We start from the raw sequence: 23,962 nt of genomic DNA, 5'->3' as shown, positions 1-23,962 counted from the left end.
AACATAAAAAAAAAAAAAAATGGAAGTAAAACAATGAGTGAGTGATAGTGAGAGTGAGTGTGAGCAAGAAAAACAAAAATGGAATATGTAAGAATTAATTTAATATGTGTTCTACTGCCACGGTGCCACCTACTCGCTGCACTCGTTTTATGTCCTTTTTTAATTAGTAAAATAAAAGTTGGCTTAAATATATGTTATTTTCTTATTCTGCTGTTTGTTATAAAAAAATTAAAATCAATTCTTATAAAATTCCTTTTTAATTTTTTTCTTATTATTTTTATTTTAATCCTTATAATATTTTATTCATTTTGAATTACTCTCTTTAAAAAATATTTAATATGAACTAAAAATCAATGATCTACATATTAGTTAATAAGATATTTAAAAATATCATTTATTAATAAAAAAAAAACTTGCACATGATTGTTTTGTCATAATCTTGGTGACATACAACCAAGTGGAATTGAATTCCACGATCAAATTACCAAATCAAAATGAAATAGGGTAACAAATAATAAGAAATCAAAATACTTAATTTTTTTTTTAAATCGTTTAGATAATATTTAAGTTTGATTTTTGACGAAAATAATTTCTTATTAGATTTCATTTATTTTTTATCAAAGTTTTAGATTAGTAGGTTGTTATGTTATTGGTTAATGACTTAATCTTATCACTTGATAGTATAAAATAAGGTTGTGGAGGTTTGTTTCGGGATGAATTTGGTAATTGTCATGGTGGGTTTATGAGGGTCTTAAGCAAGCTCTCGCTAAAGGTTTGGAAGAGACTTGATTTGCAGGTGGATTCCCCAGGCTGTAGTAGCTAGCATAAAGGGTGGTAATGTAAGGGCTGCTTCGGGCTTTAGACTTAATTTCTGCTATCAGGAATCTAGTGGATCAACATGGCAATATTAGCATCTCTCGTATCTACAGGAAAGCTAATTATTAGTGATTTTTGATAGGAAAAAAAATATTTAATCTTATAAATAATTATGGGTGTCAAAACTAGCTTAGCATTGCATGGCAATTTTTTTTTTAACTAAATTGGACTCAGATAATTTATCGTGGACTAAAATATTTACTAGTGTGACCCAATTATTTGTAGGCCACCTTAAACCAGCTGAATTTCAGATCGATTTAAGTTAAGAGAAAATTCATTCGAACTCAAATTTTTCTTGCTCAATTTGTTGATCGTCATACTCATAAGCATAACCCTTGCAGCAGAGTGTCCATTGTGTTGTGTTGTCATCCATTTCATGTTTTCCCACGGGAGGTTGCCGGAACAATGACCTTTGTACTTGGTCTATAATTGCGTAATGTATTGATTTCATTGGGGACCAACAAAGAAATAATTCAGGACGAAAGTATATTGGCCACGTTAGACATAAAAATGTTGTGCGCATTTGGAGAAGATGAGGATGCACTCCCGACATAAGAAGTTGCTTTATTTACATAAAATTATGAAATCCTATATTTATATAATGGATTATATTGTAAAGCAAAATATTTGTATATGAGGTTTTTTATATTACAATATTTTATAGTTTAGTAACGAAATAAATGATGCAATTAAATTTAGTGACATTTTTAAAAAACAATATAAATTTAATTAAGTATATTTATTCAGCTTTTTATTATATTTTATTATTCAGTTTTTTAGTTTATATATGTTAGAATTTTCGTTCATAAGTCATAATATTATAATTTTGTCATTATGATTATTTAATTATACAAGTCTTAACCAACTTTCTCATAAGCTTTAACTTGAAAAAAAACAGTAAATATTTTTTTAATGTCTTTTAGATATACCAAATTATTAAGCTTAAAAGGTTTTGAAATAATTGTCATTTTTAACTAAATAGAATTTAATAAAAATCTTAGCTTGATTTTTTCTTGAAAAAATCAAGCCTAGCCTAAATTGATATAGGCTAGCCCGTAGACTCTTGTTGAACAACTTAATTTATTTTATTCCTATTGCTGGATGATTATAAATTTTTACTCTTGATACTTAAGAAGGAGATATATACATGAATGACCTTGCATGAAATTATGAGAAAAGATTATTTATTCAAGTTCATTATTATTTTATTGTGACAATCGGATAATGAATTGTCACATGATATACACCTCAATTTATCTCACTTAATATATTTGTTCATTCCAATTCATGGAAAGTTGTATCATCTCTTTGTTTTATTTTGGAGTTAAATAACATTTTTAAACCTATGCTTTGATTTTTGAACCTAACATTTTTATCATTATCATTATTGTAGCACTTGGTAAAATTTCATTTTTGAAAAAGGTCTTATTGTGGAAATGACTCAACTACTGATTTGATCATTTTAAAATGAATGAGACTATATGACATAATGTTCCCTTAACCACATCGTTAATTAACAAAGATTCTCTAATGATGTGTATCATTTTCATAAATAAATATTGTCATGTACAAATATATAAGATTATTTTTTGAAATATGTTTGATCATTATTATAAGAATTTTTTTAAGTTATCTCTTACTTAGGATCAATCTTAAAATTTTATGGACCCAGAGAAAAACGATAAATAAGGTCTATTTAAATTTAAATATTTTAAAATATAAATGTGATAGCTTCTGGATTTCGAGGTCCAGACCCTCCACAGAAGAGATGAAGAAGAAAAGGTAGTTAAGGGAAAATATCTTTTCATTGCCTTATGCTTTATTTACATGATATTATATAGATGGTCTAGTAACAGAATTATGCTGAGCTGTCTTACTGGAATAATTCTAGAATATGCATATAACAGAATTGCTTGTCATTATCCTCTAAATGAGTATGTATTCGTAATTTTCCTATTTTAGGCATAAGGCTAAGTATGATGAAGTATATTGTTCTGTTTCTCTCCTAAACGTAATCCTTTAGATAATTGGGCTTGAGAACCTTCCTTTTGGGCTTTCCTTCTCTTTGCACCCCTCAATTCTCTTCTCCCAGCTTACTTAGATCATCTTCTTCCTCAACATCTTCCTTCCTAAGCTCTGTGTTCTCTATACTCGTATCATCCCTCGGCCCTTGCAGGATCACCTTGTCCTCAAGGTGATAATCCTGGCAAAGCTGATGCCAATCTTCCCATGACGTTTCCTCCAGTGTAAGGCCCTGCCACTGAACCAAGACTTGCCACGGACTTTGGGGATCAGAGGTTGCCCAACGAAAATCCAGGATAGAGAGGGGAGAGACGAGTGGTTGATTTTCATGGAAAGTGGGTGGTAAAGGAAGAGGGGATGAGGAGTCTGGGTCCCCGTGAAAGGGCTTAAGCTTCGAACAGTGGAACACAGGGTGGAGACGGACCCCCTCTGGTAGTGCCAAACGATATGCCACAGGTCCGAGCTTAGCAACAACTTGAAAAGGACCATAATAGCGGAGGGCTAGTTTCTCATTCGTGGGTTTCTTATCTTTTGCAGAAAATTGACGGTAAGGACGAAGGCGGACCAAGACCCAATCACCAACTGCGAACTGTACATCACGACGGTGTTGATCAGCATAAAGTTTCATCTTGCTTTGAGCTTTCAGCAACTTTTTGCGAACCAACTGGAAGGTAGTGTCTCTTTCAGTTAAGATCTCCTCCACTGCAGCATTTTTAGAAGACCCCGCAAGATAATCGGGAAAATTGAAGGGCTTCTGGCCGAAAGTAATCTCATAAGGAGTGGTGCCCGTGCTCTCCATCCAAGAGGTATTGTGTGACCACTCAACCCAGGGTAATAATTTTCCCCAGCTTGCCGGTTTCCTGTGTACAAACGCACGCAGATACTGCTCTACCACTCTATTTAAGACCTCAGTTTGCCCATCGCTTTGTGGATGATATGCAGAACTCATCCGAAGCTGGGTACCACTGGATTTGAATAATTCTTGCCATAGCTGACTAATGAAGAGTGGATCACGGTCCGAGACGAGGCTCTGGGGAAGGCCGTGGATCTTAACAACTAAGTCCAAAAAGAGCCGAGCTACGGCAAGAGCGGTGTGGCTCTGAGGAAGCATGCCCAGGTGGATGCCCTTGGAGAAGCGATCCACTACGACGAGAATCGTCGTATTACCCCGATACGATGGTAACCCACATATGAAATCCAAGGATAAGTCAGACCAAGGTTGAGTTGGAACAGGGAGAGGGCAGAGAAGACCAGCTGTTTTCTTAGTCTCATATTTGGTGACCTGGCAGTCAACGCAGTTGGCAACGAAGCGCATGACGTCATCTCGTAGACCAGTCCAATAGAAGTTGGTGGTGAGTCGAGCTACTGTTTTCGCGACGCCGGCGTGGCCTCCCGTAGGGGTTGCGTGGTACTCTGTGAGCAAGGTCCGGATGATTGGTAAGTCCGGCGGCAACCAGATGCGTCCCTTATATAACAGGAGCTTGTTGGCAGTGGAGAAATCAGGGTGATTGTCGGGAGTATCCCGGACCTCCTGGAATAGGTGTTGGAAGGAAGAATTCGCAGCAAGCTGGGTATGAAGCTCCTCTAGAAAGGTGAGACATGGAACAGATAAGATGAGGAGGGCCTGAGAGGGGTTTTCCGGCAATCAGGATAACGCGTCTGCGGCCTGATTGTGACTGCCGGAGCAATATTGGATCTGGTAGTCGTAGCCCATCAATCTAGCAAGATAAGTATGTTGTTCAGGTGTTTGAACAACCTGACTCATCAATTCTTTTAAGCTCCGATGGTCTGTTAAAATGATGAAGCTATGTCCGAGGAGGTATTGTCGCCACTTCTTCACGGCGGCCGTGATGGCAAACAATTCTCGAACATAAGTCGAGGCTCGAAGCAACTTCGGACTAAAAGGCTTGCTAAAGTAAGCGATTGGATGGCCCCGTTGTGACAAGACAGCCCCCATTCCGATTGCAGAAGCATCAGTTTCAATTGTAAAAGGCAATTGAAAGTCAGGGAGGGAAAGGACCGGAGTGGAGGTCAGAGCCTGTTTCAAAGCGTCGAAGGCTGCCTGAGTCGAGGAGTTCCACTGGAGAGGCTCAACCGTGGTGGCCTTCACAAGAGGGGCGGCAATGGTGGCATAACCCCGAATGAACCGGATGTAGAATCCGGCGAGTCCAAGAAAGCTCCGCAGAGCTCGGACTGAACGTGGTATTGGCCACTGAGCAATGGCATCAAGCTTCGAAGTGACAGGTTGAACACCTCTGTGTGAGACCAGATGGCCTAAGTATTCGACTTCGGACTGAGCAAAGAGGCATTTGGAGAGCTTAAGCACAAAATGATTCTCATAGAGTATCTGAAATGTGGCCTGCAGATGACGTAAGTGCTCACTGAAGGAACCGCTATAGATGAGGATGTCATCGAAGAACACGATGATGAATCGCCGGAGGTACGGCCGGAAAAGAGTGTTCATGGTTGCCTGGAAGGAAGAAGGCGCGTTACACAAACCGAAGGGCATCACTTTAAATTCAAAGTGGCCGTGATGCGTCCTGAAGGCCGTTTTCGGAATGTCTTCCGGTTGCATGCGTATCTGATGATACCCCTGCAACAAATCCAATTTGGAAAAGCAAGTCGCACCTCCGAGCTCGTCCAGAAGCTCATCGATCGTCGGGATCGGAAAATGATCTTTGATGGTCAGTGCATTCAATGCGCGATAGTCCACGCAGAAGCGCCAGGTGTTATCGGACTTCTTTACCAACAATACCGGCGACGAGAAGGGACTCTTGCTGGGTTGAATAATGCCCCGTTGAAGCATGGTCTCCACCTGAGCTTCGATTTCGCGTTTCTGGTAATATGGATACTAGTATGGCCTGACATTCACGGGTGTCGCATGTGGAAGAAGGTGAATTTGATGGTCCGTGTCTCTTGCCGGCGGAAGAGTGGTGGGGTCTTGGAAGAGAATGGCGAATTGATGGAGAAGATGTTGAACCTGAGGGTCAACAGGCTTGGTCAACGGATGTTCGAAATCCTCAGGAAGCACTGTGATGTGAAAGTAGAGGCTCTGTGGTTGATGGCGGCAGACACGCCGGAATTGTGGATAAGATAAGAGTTCTCTGTGAGCGTCGGGGTCACCTCTAAGCTCCACTAACCTGTCATCATGAAAGAATTGCATGGTAAGCTTGGTATAATCAGTTAAAACTGGGCCCAAGGACTGTAACCATTGGACACCCAAAATAATGTTAGCGCCGGCAATGGGAAGGACATATAAATCCACGGTGAAGGAATGATGTTGAAGGACGAGAGTGGTGGAATTGCAAGTCGTGTGACATTGCAGATGCTGCCCATTTCCGACCATGACCTTTAATGGGCTAGTTGATTGACAAGGAAGGCCCAATTGGTGAACGAGTTGCTCCTGGATGAAGTTGTGGGTGCTCCCACCGTCAATGAGCACCAGGACGGGCACGCCGGAGATGGTTCCGAGTAGTCTCAAGGTCTCGGGTGCAAGATGACCCGCTAATGAGTTGATACTGATGTGGGCTGGTGAGTCGGGTATGTCCAGTGGGCCGGGTGGCGGGTCGAGTGAATCTGGTGGGTTTATATTAGAATCCGCGGGGTTAAGAGGGTCTTCATCATCTGCTATCAGGAGATGAACCCTAGGGGCGCATCTATGGCCCTTGTGAAATTTCTCATCACATGAGAAACACAAGCTGCGCTCGCGGCACGAAGCCAATTCCTCCGAGGTCAGGCGACGAAACATCGGTGGAGGTTGCGGGTTAGGACGTGGCGGCAGAGGGAGCAAAGGGGGAAGGGTGGAGGCGCGTGGAGGTGTGAAGGTTGGAAGCGGTGAAGTCTGTGGCGGGGCCAATGGTGGTAGCTGAAGAGGGCGAGGTCGGTTGGGTTGACGGAAATCGAAGCGAAGATCGCGCAACTTCTCCTCGTGGAGGCGCACGAGGCCCGCCGCCTGTGCCACCGTCAGCGGTTGATTGATCATCACCTCGCGACGAATCTCCGGCGCAAGGCCAGAAACGAAGCAGCTTAAAAGGAAAGGAGCAGGGAGGCCGACAACCCTGTTCGCGAGCTCCTCGAACTCAGATAAGTATTCTGCAACTGTGGTCTTCTGAATTAACTTGAATAGGGATCCGGAGGGATCCTCGTAGTTGGACGGAGCAAACCTGGTCTGCAAGGCCTGTAGAAATACGGGCCAAGAGGTGAATTGGCCGTTGCTTGACATCCATTGGAACCAAGCAAGGGCCCTTCCCTCCATATAAAACGCAACAATGGTAATACGGTCAGTATCGGGAGTGCCGTGATACTCAAAGAATAGAGTAATTTTAAAAATCCAGCCCATAGGATCCGTTCCGTCGAATCTAGGAACGTCTAATTTCATTTGATGTGTGTGTGCAGGAATCGGACTGCGAGGAGGAAAAGGGGGTGAGGCTGATGGAGTCACGTGCTGCAAGAGGTCCTCAATGCGGGAAGTGAGGCGGTCTAAGGCAGCCTCGACGCGATCAGTACCGGAATCCGCCATGGAAGCGGAAGGTCAATGAAAGCACCAGTGATAGCTTCTGGATTTCGAGGTCCAGACCCTCCACAGAAGAGATGAAGAAGAAAAGGTAGTTAAGGGAAAATATATTTTCATTGCCTTATGCTTTATTTACATGATATTATATAGATGGTCTAGTAACAGAATTATGCTGAGCTGTCTTACTGGAATAATTCTAGAATATGCATATAACAGAATTGCTTGTCATTATCCTCTAAATGAGTATGTATTCGTAATTTTCCTATTTTAGGCATAAGGCTAAGTATGATGAAGTATATTGTTCTGTTTCTCTCCTAAACGTAATCCTTTAGATAATTGGGCTTGAGAACCTTCCTTTTGGGCTTTCCTTCTCTTTGCACCCCTCTATTCTCTTCTCCCGGCTTACTCAGATCATCTTCTTCCTCAACATCTTCCTTCCTAAGCTCTGTGTTCTCTGTACTCGTATCAAAATGTATATTATATAAGAAAATAAACATACAATTTCATTAAAAATGATATGTTTTGTTAACATGTCTTTAAAACCCCCAAAAGATATATCATATTTTTTATTTAAATTATTCTTATGTTATCATTTATCATTTAATTTATTCCAAAAAAATTATGTCATTGATATTATATGATACCAAGAAGGGTCGAAGACATGTTTGACTCCCACCGTCCCCTTCCTTAAAAAAGCAAGATAGGTCAAGGTTGAAAAGAGATTAATTTATATTTTTTAAACTAATTTTCATCATAGTTGAGTTTTATCAGATTTAGGTAAGCTTGCAAGTAATATGTCACATCTTTTTTTTTTATAATTTTAATTTATTTATATATTTTAAAATATTAGTTTTATATTTATAATTTAATTTTATATTTTACCTCTCAAAGAAAATGCTTTGACTCGGTTGCTATCGCTTACCATTGACAAAAATATTATTTAGTTTTAAAGCTAACATATATTTTTGTCTTTTATTAATATTCTAATATTTAGTTTTATTTTCTTTATAATTTAAGTTTTTGTTTGTGTTTTTGATTTTGTTAAAAAAATATGTTAAGTCTATTATCTCATATCCATTACTTATTGATATTTCACAATGAATTGAAAATTTATTTAGTATGAACTTATGAAGATAATATGTCAAAATAGAAAAACTAACCATCAGCATGTTAATACTTTTTAATTAAATGTCACATCTGAACAAAAAAAATGAAATAAAACAATAATTTCAATTTAGTTATAAAAATAACATAAAACAATATATAAAAATTATTACGTGATGATATATTTGTTTAAAAAAATTCTCAGGTCTTTTTAGTCGTGACCATGGGCTATGTGGGTAAAAGTCTTAGGAATTTTTTAAAGAGCTACTTCATGTAACTTATTTTTGATAAGTTACCTCAAATATCTTATGAAAAATAAATTAGTTTATAACCTACTTGAAATTTCATTATTATTTTATTTAAAATTTCATTCTACCATTTTATTGAATTTAAAAACCTTTTTATTTTTTTTCATTGCCTTAAAAAAATCTTTATATTTAAGTTTTTACATTCTTACACGCATAAGACACTAAATAACATATTTATTTTGTTTGTTATCATGCAACTTTGAAATTTTTTTTATTAGTTTCTTTAATGTCAAACTATTTATTTAATGATTTTTTGCATTGTTTACATGAGACGTGATTTTTCACGTCCAAATCAACGCTATTAGTTCTAGCTTTTAAAATTTTACTTCAGGAACGTGAGTTTTTTAATTTTACTGCAAACATGTATCGATCTAAACATGGGGTTAATATATATCCTTAATGGTTCACAGACATTGTCAATTATGGTATCTAAATTCATAATTGTAAAAGTAACACATTCTTTTTTTCTTTTAAAAGCGCAAAGCAGCACATTACTATACGATACATGCTCTTGTAAAACGTAACACGTTATTACCTTTTTATCTTTAACGTTGCTATCATGTGCTCATCTTAAATTGATAGGGAGAATATATTATCTATCATTTGCTCATCTGTAAATGATAGCGATAATATATTATATGTAACATAACTATGCGTTTAAAAATTGGTACTCTTTAAAGTTGGTTCTTGGTTTATTTATCCCTTTCAGAAAGTTTGGTAGACTGCTTGTGCATGTAATAATAATAGTTTATGAGCTCAAATTCAGCAATTTATTTTGTTGTTTTTTCTTTTTTCCAATTTTTTCCGATCCACCAACTATTTTTTAATTTTTTTTATCAAGGTAACCATCAACCTAGAGCTAAAAACTAAGTGCATATTTAGAAATACTTTTCAAATTCTTCAAAAATATGTTGAACTCAAAACATATACTTGAGCTGCTTCCATGGTCATATGTTCACCTCTTAACCAACAAATTGTCAAATAGCTTAATTCTTCAAAGTACTAAATTCATTTAATGTACTAATTCTTTCCAACAAATATTTTTTTCATAGCATGGATTTGTAATAGAATCCCGATCCCATAGTTAAGGAACAAAGTCACACTATGTTAGTCTACCATAATTAAATTATTATCTCATATTATTTTATTATTAGACCATATTATATTATTACAAAGATTAATGAATTAATAAAATTGTTTTTTAAGAGTTGTTTACTATTTATAAACCAGATCTACTAAAAAAAGCATATGAGGCATGAAGGTGAGACGAATAAATCACAAGGAAAAAAATTAACCGTTTGTTTTAATATTGAAGTAAATTACTATAATATTAGATAAAATAAATATTGAAAAAAGAAAAAAAATACATTAACAAGTGAAAAAACTAAACTTTCTAACGAGAAAACAAATTCAAAGCCTTTTGGTTTAAACACAAAATGCAAGACAATGGATTAAGTAGACTAGACAACATGGTACCAAATTCTCTTCTTTATCTTAGTTGAAAAATTGGACAGTAACTCATTCACCAACAAAAGCACGTGACATGAATGAATTAATATGGCACGTGTTTCATGCATTTAGTTTTGAGGGTAATTAAAATATTAATAACAATTTTGACTTTTGTGTCTTTATTAAAATATTTAATTAATTTACTCGATAAGTTGCTTAATTTTTTACAAGTGCCGTAAAAAAAAAAAAACTAACAACGATCATTCTTTAACGAAATACATGATAGATTGAGAATCTAAGAATAAGAAAAGAGGTGAGCCAAAGGCAATCGATCAGTAAGATTCATAAACACCCATGAGCTTGAGGTTGGATTGGTTCAAGTTGGTGAAGAAGAAAAGTGGATCTGAATTTGAGGAAAAAGATAAAGATAAACCAAAAGAAAAAAACATAAGCAATAATTGCAATAATGATGGACCGTTTCTAATTTGTTTTATTTTTAGCTTTTTTTGGTGCACATCGAATCGCGTGTTATTATTATTATTTTCTCTCTCACTTTCATTTGGTCCAAAGTTTTTCCACCGCGTGTTCCTCTCTACTAGTCCACCACACAGCATGGCAGAGACAGAGTCCACCACAACCCCCGCGCCGTCAGAGTCGCCGCCCCTCCGCCGCCACAACTCCATCGCTGCCCCATCGGTGCCCAAACTCTTCCTCCCCGCCACGCCGCCGCAGCGCACAACAAGCTTCGAACTTGTATCCCTTAAATCCCCCTTTTCCGCCTCCTACACTTCCCTCCGAGACGTGCTTCCTTCTCCCTACGCCGCCGTGAACTCCCCCACCGCCTCCGCGTACTCCGGCCAAGAGATTTCCATCCGCAACCGCCTCGTCAAGCAGGCCGCCTGGGCCTACCTTCAGCCCATGTCCGCCTCCCCCGGCGGCGCCTCCACACCCCACTTCCTCCGCCGCCTCTCCGCCACCTGCCTCGGCTTCTTCTACCACCACTTCATTCCCGTCGTTTCCCGGGTTTTCAGTCGAATGCTCCACGCTCTCAGGGTTCACGTGTGCAGATGCTACTCTTGACAACCGACAAATCATATTTATTCAATTATACTCCAATATTAATAATAATAATAATAATAATGACTGCAAGTCCTTTGCTTTGTGTTTGATTCAAGAATTAGGATATGCAATTATGCACATGCTTCTTTTTTGTATAGGATTTTTATGGCTCTGCGTTTGCCTCGCAATTGTTGTTGTGGCCTCAAACTCAAAGTATATACGAATGAATAAAAGAATTAATAATCGATTAAAGTGTTTCAAAAGAGAAGGGGGACAAAAGACAAAGCAATTCTTTTATATTACAAGCAGAATGAGGCTAATTATGGGGTTGACGTAAGTATGTACAAAAATGTTACAGTTTCTGTAGTGAGGATTCACTTTATTTAAAGCACCTCAGTCCCCTTTCTTGTTCTTGCGGCCTGGGAATTTGTTTTGGTTGTTCTCAAAGAGAGACTCTCGAAGCGAAGACAATGGTGGGGCACTTGGAGTTGGACCCAGCTTGTCTTTTTTCTGCAATGTAACACTATCTTTCAGTAACAGTTCTACTTGTAGAGATTTTATATGTGCACAGTTTAATTAATTTCTTAGGAGTGCTTAATTTTTGTTTCACATGTGCTACTATTTATTGGGGCTGAGTGATTAGATTTTAGAGAGTTCCATGTCACGCATTTTGGAAAATAAATCAGTGGCCTTTCCGTTGCAACTTAGTTTACTAACAATGATTAATAGTCAATTTGAGAATGGTTCTGACTTCTGAAGTTATGATGTTACTATTGAAAAGGGAAATTCACCTCAGAGTAAGATTTGCTGGAGAATTTTTTAGACTGTGCAGCCAAATAGTCGAGAATCTGGAAAGTTGTAGCTTGCCCCAACTCTGTGCAGTTTTTCCAGTAAAAAATGGCCAAATCCCATGCCCTAGCCCGCCACTCTCGGAACTTTTTCTCAATGTCATTTTCATGGCTTGATACATAAGGCCGCAGCACAGTATTGTAAACATATCCCGTCCCCTGCATTAAGCAAACATTTATATCATCCAATTCATGTGTTTCAGCTTTGTTGGAGAACAAGTTTCAAGTTAGGAAGTTAGAAACAAATAAAATGAAATTTTGAACATAAAGCTCGCTCAAACTAAATTCTTGTAACTCTTCCGCACTCAAGCAAATTCTAATGAACTTTCCACACACCCTTGAAGCAAGATTTTATTTTTTTGGTACAGGGGAAAAGAACCTTCCTTAGTTAACAAAAAAGAAATCAAAAGTAACAAAATAAAGTGTTAAAATGAGCCCAAGAGGCATCCTCGTCGCTATTATATTCTTACCTTAGTTTTGGGATACCACAGGTAGATAAAGAGTGCAAGCTTCAACTCTCCGTATAAGGGAAACCTACATCAACGTTACACTTACACGTCAATTTATTGCACGAATCAAAATCAATTACACATTTACACACCCATACATATCTAAATAAAAAAAAAAAAAATCAATATTCAAACGGTTAAAATGCCAAGTCAGGCACTCACCACCATCCAATAATTACATCTGTAAAATTCTCCAGTACTGTGAAAAGTGCTACAATGACCCTGCAAATTGACGATACACAAATACATGAATAAGAGGCACTACGGCTTAATCCAACAATGATATATAATAATTTAACATAAATTTTGACAAGGTATCGCTCGAAAATATTTCTCCCCCCAACTTTCCTATGAATTTTGCAAGCTCAACATAAATCAGCAGCAATATATCATTCTCATTCTGTAAGAAAAATGACACTCATCATTAAACTTCTGATAGGATGATTACATATATCATTCTCATACTGTCTATTCAACTGGTAAATGGGCTTAAAATATTAGTCATGTTCATAAAGTTGCACATGGTTCTCTGTTTGCTCCACCTTTCAAGGTATGACCTCCCTTTGTATATTCCTAAAGAAGATCCCTTCCTAGGCAAAAACTCAAGCACTTATTTTTTTTTTTAATTCTTAATTGTTGGTAAGATCTATGCTCATATCTTCTCCATCATCTCAAATCTTCAAAATTAAAATGCAATCATTATAACTGAAAAAATTATAACAAACATACAAGCAATCAAAAGCCGAATAAAACATTTCAGAACTAAATTATTGCCAAAGAAAAGTGGATTCTCGTACCAGTATTGACACCAGAATCGAAGTTCCCCATTGTCACCCCTGTTTTTCTCCACAGTTTTGTAGCATTCAAATCCAGGATACGCGTACCCCAGAATCAGTCTGAAATCCAAGATGATATAAGAACGTTGAACAGCACAACAATCTCGAACATGAAGAGAAGAATCATAAATTGGAAGAAGAAGAAGAAAAGGTTTACACTTACATAAGACATCGAATGATGAAATCTCCCAACATTTCCGATCCCTACTGAATCAACAAACAACCACCGCGGAAACTCTGAAACAAAAGCATAAAAAATTCTGAACCGTTAAAGCTTTGTTTGGAACTTAGGGCAGTTGCAGTTGCGTGACACAATGTCTTTCTCCCTCCTTAAGAAAACAGAAAAACACGGGAAACATTCGCTCAGCAGTTACCTGTCGTTTTACGGGAATCCAATAAACCTGCGCCTGGGTTCTGAGTACCACGTTTGACAGAGTCAGAGACACCCGAAGTTGATAACAGGGAATTGGGGTACTCGTAACCGCAAAAGGAAAATTAACAAGTTAGAGACTTATAAAAGTTTGGTCAATAAATGGGGTTTAGTTTAATCCTCTAGAAGACTAGAAGAATGACCCTTTTTGTCTATGAAAAACTGAAAGGTGAATAAGCCTTGCGAATGTATATATAGGAAAGGAACGACCTATTGCAGAAATTTAATTCAAAAATAAAAATAATCAGAGGAGAAAGAATGATTAAACGGGATTTCTTGTCACATACGCCACTCACGAGGATTCTTCTGAAAGTAAAACGATTCACCGTTTGACAGTTAAGGCAACCACCGATTAAGGCCATTTACGTCATTCTGGATACATCATAAAATCAATTTAATTTTCATGCAATTAAAAATTGTTTTAATATAACTTTCATATAAAAGTCAACAAATTTACTAGTGTACCATTGTTTCCTTAGTTGATTAGGTCAATCAAGACTAAAATGATTAGTGTACCAAAAAGCTGAATAATATTTTTCGGAGACAGAAGTAAAGAAAAATAGGAATTAGATAGAATAGTTAATGTTTAGTTGTAGATAATCTAATGAGTAATGACCATGAATGATGGTTGTTGATCCAACTACATGATACATTCAATAACAAAACCGTTCACTGGTTCTTATCAGTATCACCGTTGTTGCAATTAGCCAATTAGGACTCTTCGAAATAGTGAGATGCAACAAACGAAGCGGACAGATTCTGAGTTATTACATGATCCAAATTAATTTTCATCGATGGTTTAGCCTATTCCGGGTTAATAATTAAAATGAGGAAAAAATATGATAAATATCAGAGTTCAATTAGTGATTTGACCAGTTGAAGGATATCAGAGTTCAATTAGTGATTTGACCAGTTGAAGGAGTTAAGTTCCTCCGAATTTCTCATGAATATATATATATATATATATATATATATATATATATATATATATATGATAGGGGCATGTGTACACTTCCAGCACAAGCGAGGAAAAGGTTTTCATTTATGATTAATTTATTACTTTCATTACATATGTTCATTTATGAATTCAGAAGATTTTCGGTCACTTCTGTTAAGATTTTGATCATTATAACTATAAAATAAAAGATCTATGGGCTAATACTCTATTAATGAAACAAATAGGTTGATAAAATTATTATATAGTTTTTTTTATGGAAAATACTCTATTTTATGCAAAAAAATAAATAAATAAAAACTCGTTTGTCAAAAACAATAATTTGTCTCCATAGGTAGGCGGACATTGAAAGTTTACCAAATATTGCTTGAGCTGTGTAGTGGTCAGAGAGACAAACAGCAGACCCTTCTCTTGACATTTGTCAACAGAACACAAACATTTAGTTCTAGTTCAAGAGAAAAGGTGTTCAGGGTGTCCTACCAATTTATGTCATTTATCCTAGTAATTTTTTTTATTAGAGGTTAGGGATCCTTAACAGTTTATCTCTATTTTATTATTCCCTTCTTTTTCTGGCCTCCTCCCGAATAAATTACTGGATATGACGACGGAATTTCTCATAGAAAAATGTTGAATGTACACGTAAATTTAGCCTGGATACATCAGTACAGAGAAAAAAAATACTGAAAGATGTAGATAAAACTAATTCAGAGAGTAAATAACCAATTCAGTCTCTAAATTTATATCTCACTTTCATTTTAGTCTTTAAAACTAAAAATAAACTTAAATAAATTTTAAAATTTCTTAAAATTTTATTTAAGTCCCTAAAATTAACCACATTTTCTCATTTTAGTCCCATTTTATTCAAGTCTCTAAATTTTTTATTATTATTATCACTTAAATGTTTGGACTAGTGATTAAAATGAGAAAAAAAATGTTAATTTTAACAAGTTATTTGAGTATTTTTTTTTAATTCCAAAGACTAAAATAATATATAATACAGGAACTAAATTAATCATTCACTCGTGTGTGAGTATAATTGTTATTTCTCTTCAGTCCCAGTCTATTAAAAGAAAAAGAAAAAAAAATAAAGAAGGGGAGGGGGTTCTTTCACCTTATTCGTCGAACTCGATAGGTGAAAAGTCATTGCTTATATCATATAATGGATAATTATACAAGTGATAAATAATAAAATTTATGTTTTTAAATAAATCAATTAAGATTAATCAACAATAATCGTCTCTGTCTGTAAATTTGAGTTTTATACAAAATAATACTCATGGATGTATATAAATATGCGACGTAAGCAAATACGATGCCCAGCTTGTTTGGTCAATTTAGCCAACTAACAACGTTATTTAAAAATGCTTTTAAATTTGATGCATTTATTTCAATTTCGTAAAGTATTTTAGAAATAGAGTGGGTGCAAAGTGAATTTTAGGAATGTTTGATTTAAAGAAAAAAAATAGGAAAGAGATAAGTAAGAAAAATGAAAAAAAAATAATAAAAAATGATTTTTTTAATACTATCAATCATCAAACTTCAAAATTAATTGTCTTCGCTATCAGAAATGGCTAATAATAATTATTGTGGAGAAAACATAATCAATTATAGTAGGAGGGAATCATGTTATTATTAAAAATCTAGCAAGTTAAGCCACAAAATAAAATAACATGACACTTTAAATCTTCTTTCTCTCTTTATTTTCAAGATGGTACCAAATAAGTAAGATTTCGTATCTCCCCTTTATTTCTCCTTTTTCTCTCCTCTCCTTCCTGCATTTCTCTATATCAAACATGTAAAATTATTTTGCATTAACACGTTGACCGTATATCAATGCTATTTTAAAAAAAATATAAGAAAACTTGTCAATGTCCCACAATAAAACTTGTTAATAAAAAGGGATTCTTTTCCTCATACTTTTTTTTTTTATATATAAAAACATGGCAATGTTAAAGAAGAAACCTGATCGTCACAGAAAGAGACTAATATTATAAATTAAGGATGGAATAAAATTAGAAAATCTGATAGTTACAAAAGAAAACTAACCTAGTCAATGTCCTTAACAAGACCATAATTAATGTTTATATTTTTTACTCATTCAGCCTCAACAGTATATGTTTACTAAGATACTGTATTAAATCATTATTCTTTTTTTTATATATATAAAATATCGATTGATATATATATATATATATATATATATATATATATATATATATATATATATATATACGTACATTTATTTTTCATTACAAGAGATATTTAATTGGGTGAAAGCAAAGAAATTAATACTTAAATTTAAAAACAAAATATAATAGCGCAAAACAAATGACTGAAATTTATTGAAGTCGCATTTAAAACCAAATATAATTTACTAATTAAGCTTTTATTAATAGCGTTTTTCTAGTAATAACGTATAAGTCTTGCACCCACCCAGCTTGCAAAAAATAAAATTATGAATTACCAATCTGACCAAGGTGATCTAATTATATGGATAACGTAAAAATTTAGTTGACATTGGCTTTGGATTGCACTCATCCATTTGACTCGATCCTTGTGTTTCCGTAATGCGACGCTTACACGAAATAATAATCAAACTATTTCAAAGTGGAAAGCAAGTCTGATCGAAGATTTTTTTATACAGCGTGGAATCGGTCGGAAATATTGCCGATGTCATTAGCGAAAGTGAGGGAAAAGGACGATATATGTTTTCTTTTTTCCAAGTAACTGCAACGAAGGTAGTGAGCCTTCATAATGTCCAAAATTAAATGTCAGCCAGATAATTAATGGTCTATGTTATTGATTCAAAATTCTTGGACGAAAGTTCCTAGCATAGGTGAAAATTAGTTATTTATGCTAATGTTAGCAATGAAACAGGGTTTAACGTGAATATATATGGTCAACTAGACCATTCTTTATGGCCAATAAATTAGTCTTGGCTTTCAAGTTTTAAAATGAATAAGAAACCAGAGACTTTCAGGGGAAGTAAGAGTCTAAATATAGGATATCTGTATTTTACATGAGATCTGTATTTGGTTATGCTGCCAGTAAAGATTGCGGCAAGATTTTGCTATAATAATTTTTGTTAACCCCGGCCTCTACTTTTTATTTGTTTGTTTTTAATTTTGCAATATTTTCAAACTTTTTGGTTAAGTATGTTCATTTTTTTTTAATCAGCAGGTCAGGTATGTTCTTATGCATTGAAAGAAGGATTGGTCTGCATCTGAAAAAAAAGAAGAAAGAAGGATTGATCGAAACCTAGATTCATACAACTATTGTAACACAAGTACAATTTTTTTGTAACACAACTACTATTGTAACATATTTACAAATTACAAACTTAAATTCAATTCTCTCCAACTGCTACGCCGTCTATTATATTATTATAGTATAGTCACTATGAAAAGAGTAAACCCTCAAATTGATTTTTTTTCAATTACATAAATGGAAACATTAATTATTTGAAACTTTTAATTACTAAATTAGTCTTTTAATATATCTAAAATGTCACTATTATTATTTTTCAACTATTTTATCTCCAAATCAGTTCATAAAAAAAATATAATTATGTTTGTCATTATACAAAAATAAATGGTAATGCAAAATAATTAATTGAATAATATTAAAGAGTAAATTTGACGATAAATTAAAATCTTAGGACTAATTTAATGATATATATATATATATATATATATATTTATCATAGTTACATGAAAATAAGATATCCTCCGTTGGAAATGGCGGCATCTCACAGAGATTAACTATGATAAAAATATCATTAAGAAAATTTAATGATATTGTTTAAAAAAATAGTAATTTTTTATATATTGTTAACTAAAAAGAGTTTGTTTGGTGTATAGAAATATTTTTATTTTCATAAATAGTTATAAAAATGTTATCATATTTATTATATTTTTATTCAAATTCTTTGTAAGAGAAAATAAAATCAGAAAAATGTTACTTGTCTTTCCAGAGCAAAGATGGCGAATTATTAAAGGACGAATGCAATTACACGTGTAACTAATTCGATAGGTGTTGAGGAATATTCTGTAATTAATGAATGCAGCGAGTCTGCACTCCAAGGGTGCGTGAACCACAAATACACCCCCTTGGACTTGTGCGTCAACCACGTTGCAGCGGAAGGAGGTGAGGTCCTAAGTAAACAGGTATATAAGTTACACTCCAAAGATTCAGGTAGTCGATGTGGGACTTGAGTATTTTCCCAATATACATTTCTTCTACATTTTCATTAAGATATGCAAGCTCCATTTTCCCTAAGTTCCCATCGATAACACTTCAAACTTATTAGGATTTCCTAATTTAATACATTTTTATAAACAATTACATTCGTAATATTTGGTCTTCCAGGATAAGGTTTAGTGCCAAGTGTTAGAATATGAACATGGGTGTGGACAGTAATTTGCATGCCAAACCCAGAAGGCGTGCTAATTTTCGATCATGCAATGTCTCAAGGTATGTAATGCAATCTATACATATTTATTTCGAACATGAGTATTTTTTTTTTTTGTTTCATCATTTATGTGTCATTTTTGTTTAGTTACACTTCTGAAGTTTTGGAGATTCAATCTGATGCTCCCACTCTTCATGTTCTGTTTTTTCCTGGAAACCCAGGTGTGGCCTCGATTGTGTGTTTGCGTGCTTATGTTTCCATGTTACATTTGTTTAGTTGTGGCTTTTGGTACTTTTGGTTGCTGCAGGTGTAATTTTATTCTACAAAGACTTTTTGGAATTTCTCTATGAGTTGCTGGAGGGAACTGCTTCTGTTACAGGTAAGTAATGGCAGCTATTTCTTTCGAGTTACTTATAATATGGATATTTGATTATCAGTTATGCTTACTAGTCATGTTTCTCTGTGGCCTAACAGCTATTGGCCATGTTTCTCACTCAAGAAAGGTATGTGCATTTTGTTTTGTTTGATTTGTCTGGGTGGCATTAGAATGTCTCTCACACAGTTTTGTTTTCTAGAACTTGGAACATGGATGCATGTTTTCTTTACAAGAACAAATCAATTACAAGGTAATGTAATGTTTACTGTTTTGATCTTAACAGAAAATTTGCTGGTTTTAGGGTAAGAGAGGCTGATGAGTGGTTTATTTTGATATCCATTTATAGGTTTGTTATACTTGGTGTGCTGTATAGTGGGAAGCCCTCCCCTACCCCTTTGATTCCTACTACAAAAAATTCAGTTAATTAAGGAATCAGAATAACTTTAAAGTATTTCATTCTTTTTGGATCTCCTGTGAAAAATTATAGATTTATCTAATGTGTTGCTGAAAGGTGTGAAAAGTGTGAAAAATTATAGATTCATTTGTGAAATTTAAAAACAGAATAGGAAATGAAAACAAGTCCACACTCTCAATCTTGAGGGTTTAAATACAATTTTTTTAATTCCCCTACCCCCAGTACTCTGGAAAATGATTTTACCACTTCAACATGGGACTTCTTGTATTGGCGTGGCAGTATATGACATGTCACTGAAAAGAGTACAAGGATAAAACAATCTCATGATAAAAAAGTTGAAATTGAGAATTTTAAAAAGAACAAGTAAATTGACTGGGATAGAGGGCATGTTTCATCAGGGTATCAAAAGGTAAAATATCCAAAATTTCTCAATATTGAAATTCAGTGATATGCTCTAACTTCATCACTGAATTTTCTAAGTAGGTTCTCAATACTTATAGCTCCTTGGTCTGGCTGATACCTAACCTGTACATTCAGCTGTCCTCTGTCCTCAAGAGGGACGAGATTCACTTTCAATTTTTTTTGTAGATTTCATGTTTGATTTTAGCTATATTACAGGGATGGGGGGCCTATGGGGTTTCTAATCAACCTTCTTGTATACTAAGATATATCATACAATGTTGAACTGCAACGTTAATCATGTGTTTCCCCTGCTAGTTTTCAGAGGCACCAGATTGGACATTTATGAGAGAAAGGGAGGCTCAAAAGGCATTTTTATTTGGTGTTGACGATCACTGGGGACCACTTCATTTGCTTGAAGAGGTATCTTTTTATTTATTTTAATTACTGTTATTATTATCTGGAAAGCTTTTGCATCATCTGAAGGTATGAAGTAAGATTTGTACCTCAAGCATCTATGTCTGGGTGTGCCTCCACCAGAGAGAATTTGTAGGATAATTATATGCTTAAGATTCTATCCTAGTCTACATGATCATTTATGACCCCAAAATGGTGCAATAGATGTTCGAAGTTTATTAACAAAGTTGAATTCCCTCCTTTTATCATTAATGAAAGATTTTGTATCAAAATTTGCAGCAATTTTTCTCTATAAATTAAAAATAAAACAACCAAGAAGAACCTTATCTTTGTTTATTTTTTATAATTTTTATAGCTGAAAATTATTTACTTTAAAGAAATTAAATATTGTTGTAAGTTTGGCCAAGCCATTAAACTGAAGGTTTGGATTTGTGTTTGAATCTCAGCATGAACTACAATATGTGATTACCTTGATACCTTCTTCCTCTTTCTCTATCCCCCAGTTTATGTTGGGGACCTTCTACTCTAAATAAAGCAAAAAGTTTATTAAATTTGCTCTAGTTTTAGTTTAATAAGAAGAAAACAAAAGTATATCAAAATCAAACCGTAGGAGAAAATTTACAATGCCTTGATTATAAAGATATGATAGTTAATTTAACCGTCAGTGGTCCTTTTTTCCTCTTTCTGATAATAAATTTACTTCATTTTCATGATTTATGTTTTAGACAGCAGGTATTGTGATAAACTGAGCAAAATAAAATAGATTATGATGTGTCCTATCAATACCTTGGCTTTTAAGATATACCTGAAGCTCATTCTTATTCTCTCATTCTCTTTGGCATTTCAAAGTAATGGACTATCTGTAGCTTAAAAAAGAAAAATGAAAACCACGGACAGCTGAAAGAAACTAAAATCCAACAGCCAGCTGCCCACAGAAAGTGGACTGCGTTGGCTATTAATCAAGTAATTTTTGTGGTGATAAATTCCTAATGCTGGTTTTAGCATGCAGCTTATGTATGTGTGCTATCCTAAATGGACTTGAAATACCACAAATTCTTTATACCGTTTTTAACATTAAATTACAGGAAAAGAGCTAGGTAAATGTTTTTATAATAAAGATTGATTGAAATTTTGAAATACTAGTTAGCCACAATCAAGATGTTTTTGTTTCTTTAAGTTTCCCCAGGAATTTCTCTTTGTTCTTTTCTTCCTCATTATTTTGGCTGAAGTAATGGTTTCTTTTGGTTACAGATTTCAAAGCAGGTTCCTGGTATGGCCATATCTATTGAAAGAGAAAACCACACCCATGGTTTCTGTTGTACTGAGGCTGGCTCGTTATGGGTGGCTCAGCATGTGGTAAACTTGATCAAGAATCCGATGGCTTGTTCAAACCAATAAGGTTGACTCTTTTGCTATTGGCTTGTGTTATGTGAGTTTTCTAAGTTAATGTATAAATCGCAGAAAGGATTGAACCACTAATAAATTTGAAACAATGATAGCTGAGAAAAATCTTAGTTTCATTTATTTACCAATGCATCTAGTGCACTTAACAGTTTTAACATCACCATTAACTGTATTCTATGACTTAGTTAGTTAGCACCCATCTTCCAGTAGTACAAAGTAAACAATCGCCAACTGCATTCCATGACTTTACCACCCATCTCCCAGTTATAAAAAGTAAAAACAATTGCCAACTTCATTTCTTTGAACCTCCCCACTCTTTTTCGAGAAACTTAGTACACGTTTGTCAGGAACTCATCGTTGATGGATAGATGGATAGTGGATGAAGTGAAGTGAAATAGAATGTAAAAACATTTGTTGTTGTATGGGTTGTTTAAAATAAGTTAGATGAAATCAGTTTCATTCTATACTCATTTTCTTATTTTCTAGTAATTTGAGGGTGTGGAATAGACTCACTTTACTTGGTACCCAAAAAATACAATTTCATGACAAATTTATCTTTAAATATTATAATTTAATAATACAATAATTTCACAAATTTATTAGTAGAATGAAATTGTTGTATTTCTTATACATCTAAAGATTAAATAAAAAATTTTATTCATTCTTTCATAAACCAATTATCACTTATTTACACGTTTAGAGATACTTATTTACCCTTTTATTTGGAATCATTTTCGTTTCGAATATATGTTTAGTTTATCATTTTGACACCGATAAACCAACCTAGTAAAAGTATGAATTATAATAATGATGAAGGCAATATCATCGTCATCAATGACAAAGGTAAAATGGGTGATGAGATTTCAATATCTTCGTCAGAAACGTTAATCTAAATAAGCTTGTAACTGCCCCCCTGAATACCGATAGTTTTTAAAAAATTTCTTAATATTACCAGAGGATTAGATTTCAATATCTTCTTCTTGCATGCTATTGACTATATTCGCGTTTACATTCCAAGTAACTAGTATTAAATTCATTGTCAGTTGTTTACAATGAGTGTAATTTACGTTGCCATCGTTAATTGATCAATAAAATTCCAAAAACTTTAACCTTTGAGAAATAGCAGGTGCTAACTTTCTCCTCGGCTTTTCTGGTTTGAAACAAACATCCAATCGCAGCACGTTGGGTACACCATTGGCTTTTCTTTCGACTTTTGCTAGTAGTACAAGAGATGGCTGCTGGCTGGCTGCCAACTCAAAAATTGAAATCGGTACATATTGAAAACCTTGTTTACTAAATTACTAGTTACTACCAATAAAAGAACACCAACTTGATCATAACATAATAATTATTTTCATTCCTTAATTTTTTTTCTATATAGAATTTAGAAAATGATACAAAGGGTATAATTTTTTTGTTGATGCGCATGAAATAAGTGATAAAAATTACCTTCACTGATGAATTACAATTTGTTTAAATTATTTTTTATAAATGGGAAGTAATAGACATGATTTTGCGAGTTAATCTAGATTCACAGACAACCCAACTACAATATTTTTTCTTTCTTAGAATATAGTCACACGCTATAATATGGAGACTCTTCTCAAATCTCAACGGTCCTGCTTTATATA

General features: G+C 34.5%; 3 protein-coding genes across 7 annotated transcripts; 2 read left to right on the top strand and 1 right to left on the bottom strand.

Annotated features, from left to right (window-relative positions):
* Positions 1-10,884: 10,884 nt before the first annotated feature.
* Positions 10,885-11,352, top strand: LOC100786476 (uncharacterized). Its single transcript, XM_003553568.1, has one exon. The coding sequence runs from the start codon at positions 10,885-10,887 to the stop codon at positions 11,350-11,352; it is 468 nt and encodes a 155-aa protein (XP_003553616.1).
* A 207-nt stretch (positions 11,353-11,559) lies between these two features.
* Positions 11,560-14,128, bottom strand: LOC100806112 (HVA22-like protein j). The gene is made up of 7 exons (XM_003554410.5): positions 13,899-14,128; positions 13,688-13,761; positions 13,486-13,584; positions 12,851-12,910; positions 12,650-12,713; positions 12,123-12,338; positions 11,560-11,841 (listed from the first exon to the last, which is right to left on the bottom strand). The coding sequence occupies exons 2-7, from the start codon at positions 13,717-13,719 to the stop codon at positions 11,725-11,727; spliced, it is 588 nt and encodes a 195-aa protein (XP_003554458.1). The 5' UTR covers positions 13,720-13,761; positions 13,899-14,128; the 3' UTR covers positions 11,560-11,724.
* A 4,824-nt stretch (positions 14,129-18,952) lies between these two features.
* Positions 18,953-23,671, top strand: LOC100785962 (uncharacterized). Of its 5 annotated transcripts, none has more exons than XM_006604586.4 (8): positions 18,953-19,075; positions 19,278-19,382; positions 19,468-19,541; positions 19,628-19,699; positions 19,795-19,823; positions 19,896-19,946; positions 20,829-20,933; positions 22,179-22,436. In XM_006604586.4, exons 2-8 carry the CDS (start codon positions 19,306-19,308, stop codon positions 22,323-22,325), a joined length of 555 nt encoding a protein of 184 aa, XP_006604649.1. In that variant the 5' UTR covers positions 18,953-19,075; positions 19,278-19,305; the 3' UTR covers positions 22,326-22,436. The 5 variants fall into 5 exon arrangements, with proteins under 5 accessions (XP_006604649.1, XP_014626976.1, XP_040868610.1 ...); XM_014771490.3 differs by having other exon boundaries at positions 19,003-19,103; XM_014771491.3 differs by lacking the exon at positions 18,953-19,075 and adding an exon at positions 23,458-23,671 and having other exon boundaries at positions 19,127-19,382; positions 22,179-22,326.
* The last annotated feature ends 291 nt before the right edge of the window (positions 23,672-23,962 follow it).

The sequence above is a fragment of the Glycine max genome, chromosome 19, assembly GCF_000004515.6.
Source record: "Glycine max cultivar Williams 82 chromosome 19, Glycine_max_v4.0, whole genome shotgun sequence".
NCBI classification, from domain to species: domain Eukaryota; kingdom Viridiplantae; phylum Streptophyta; class Magnoliopsida; order Fabales; family Fabaceae; genus Glycine; species Glycine max.
The sequence above is the reverse complement of the archived record's forward strand: the minus strand, read 5'-3'. Positions and strand labels throughout refer to the sequence as shown.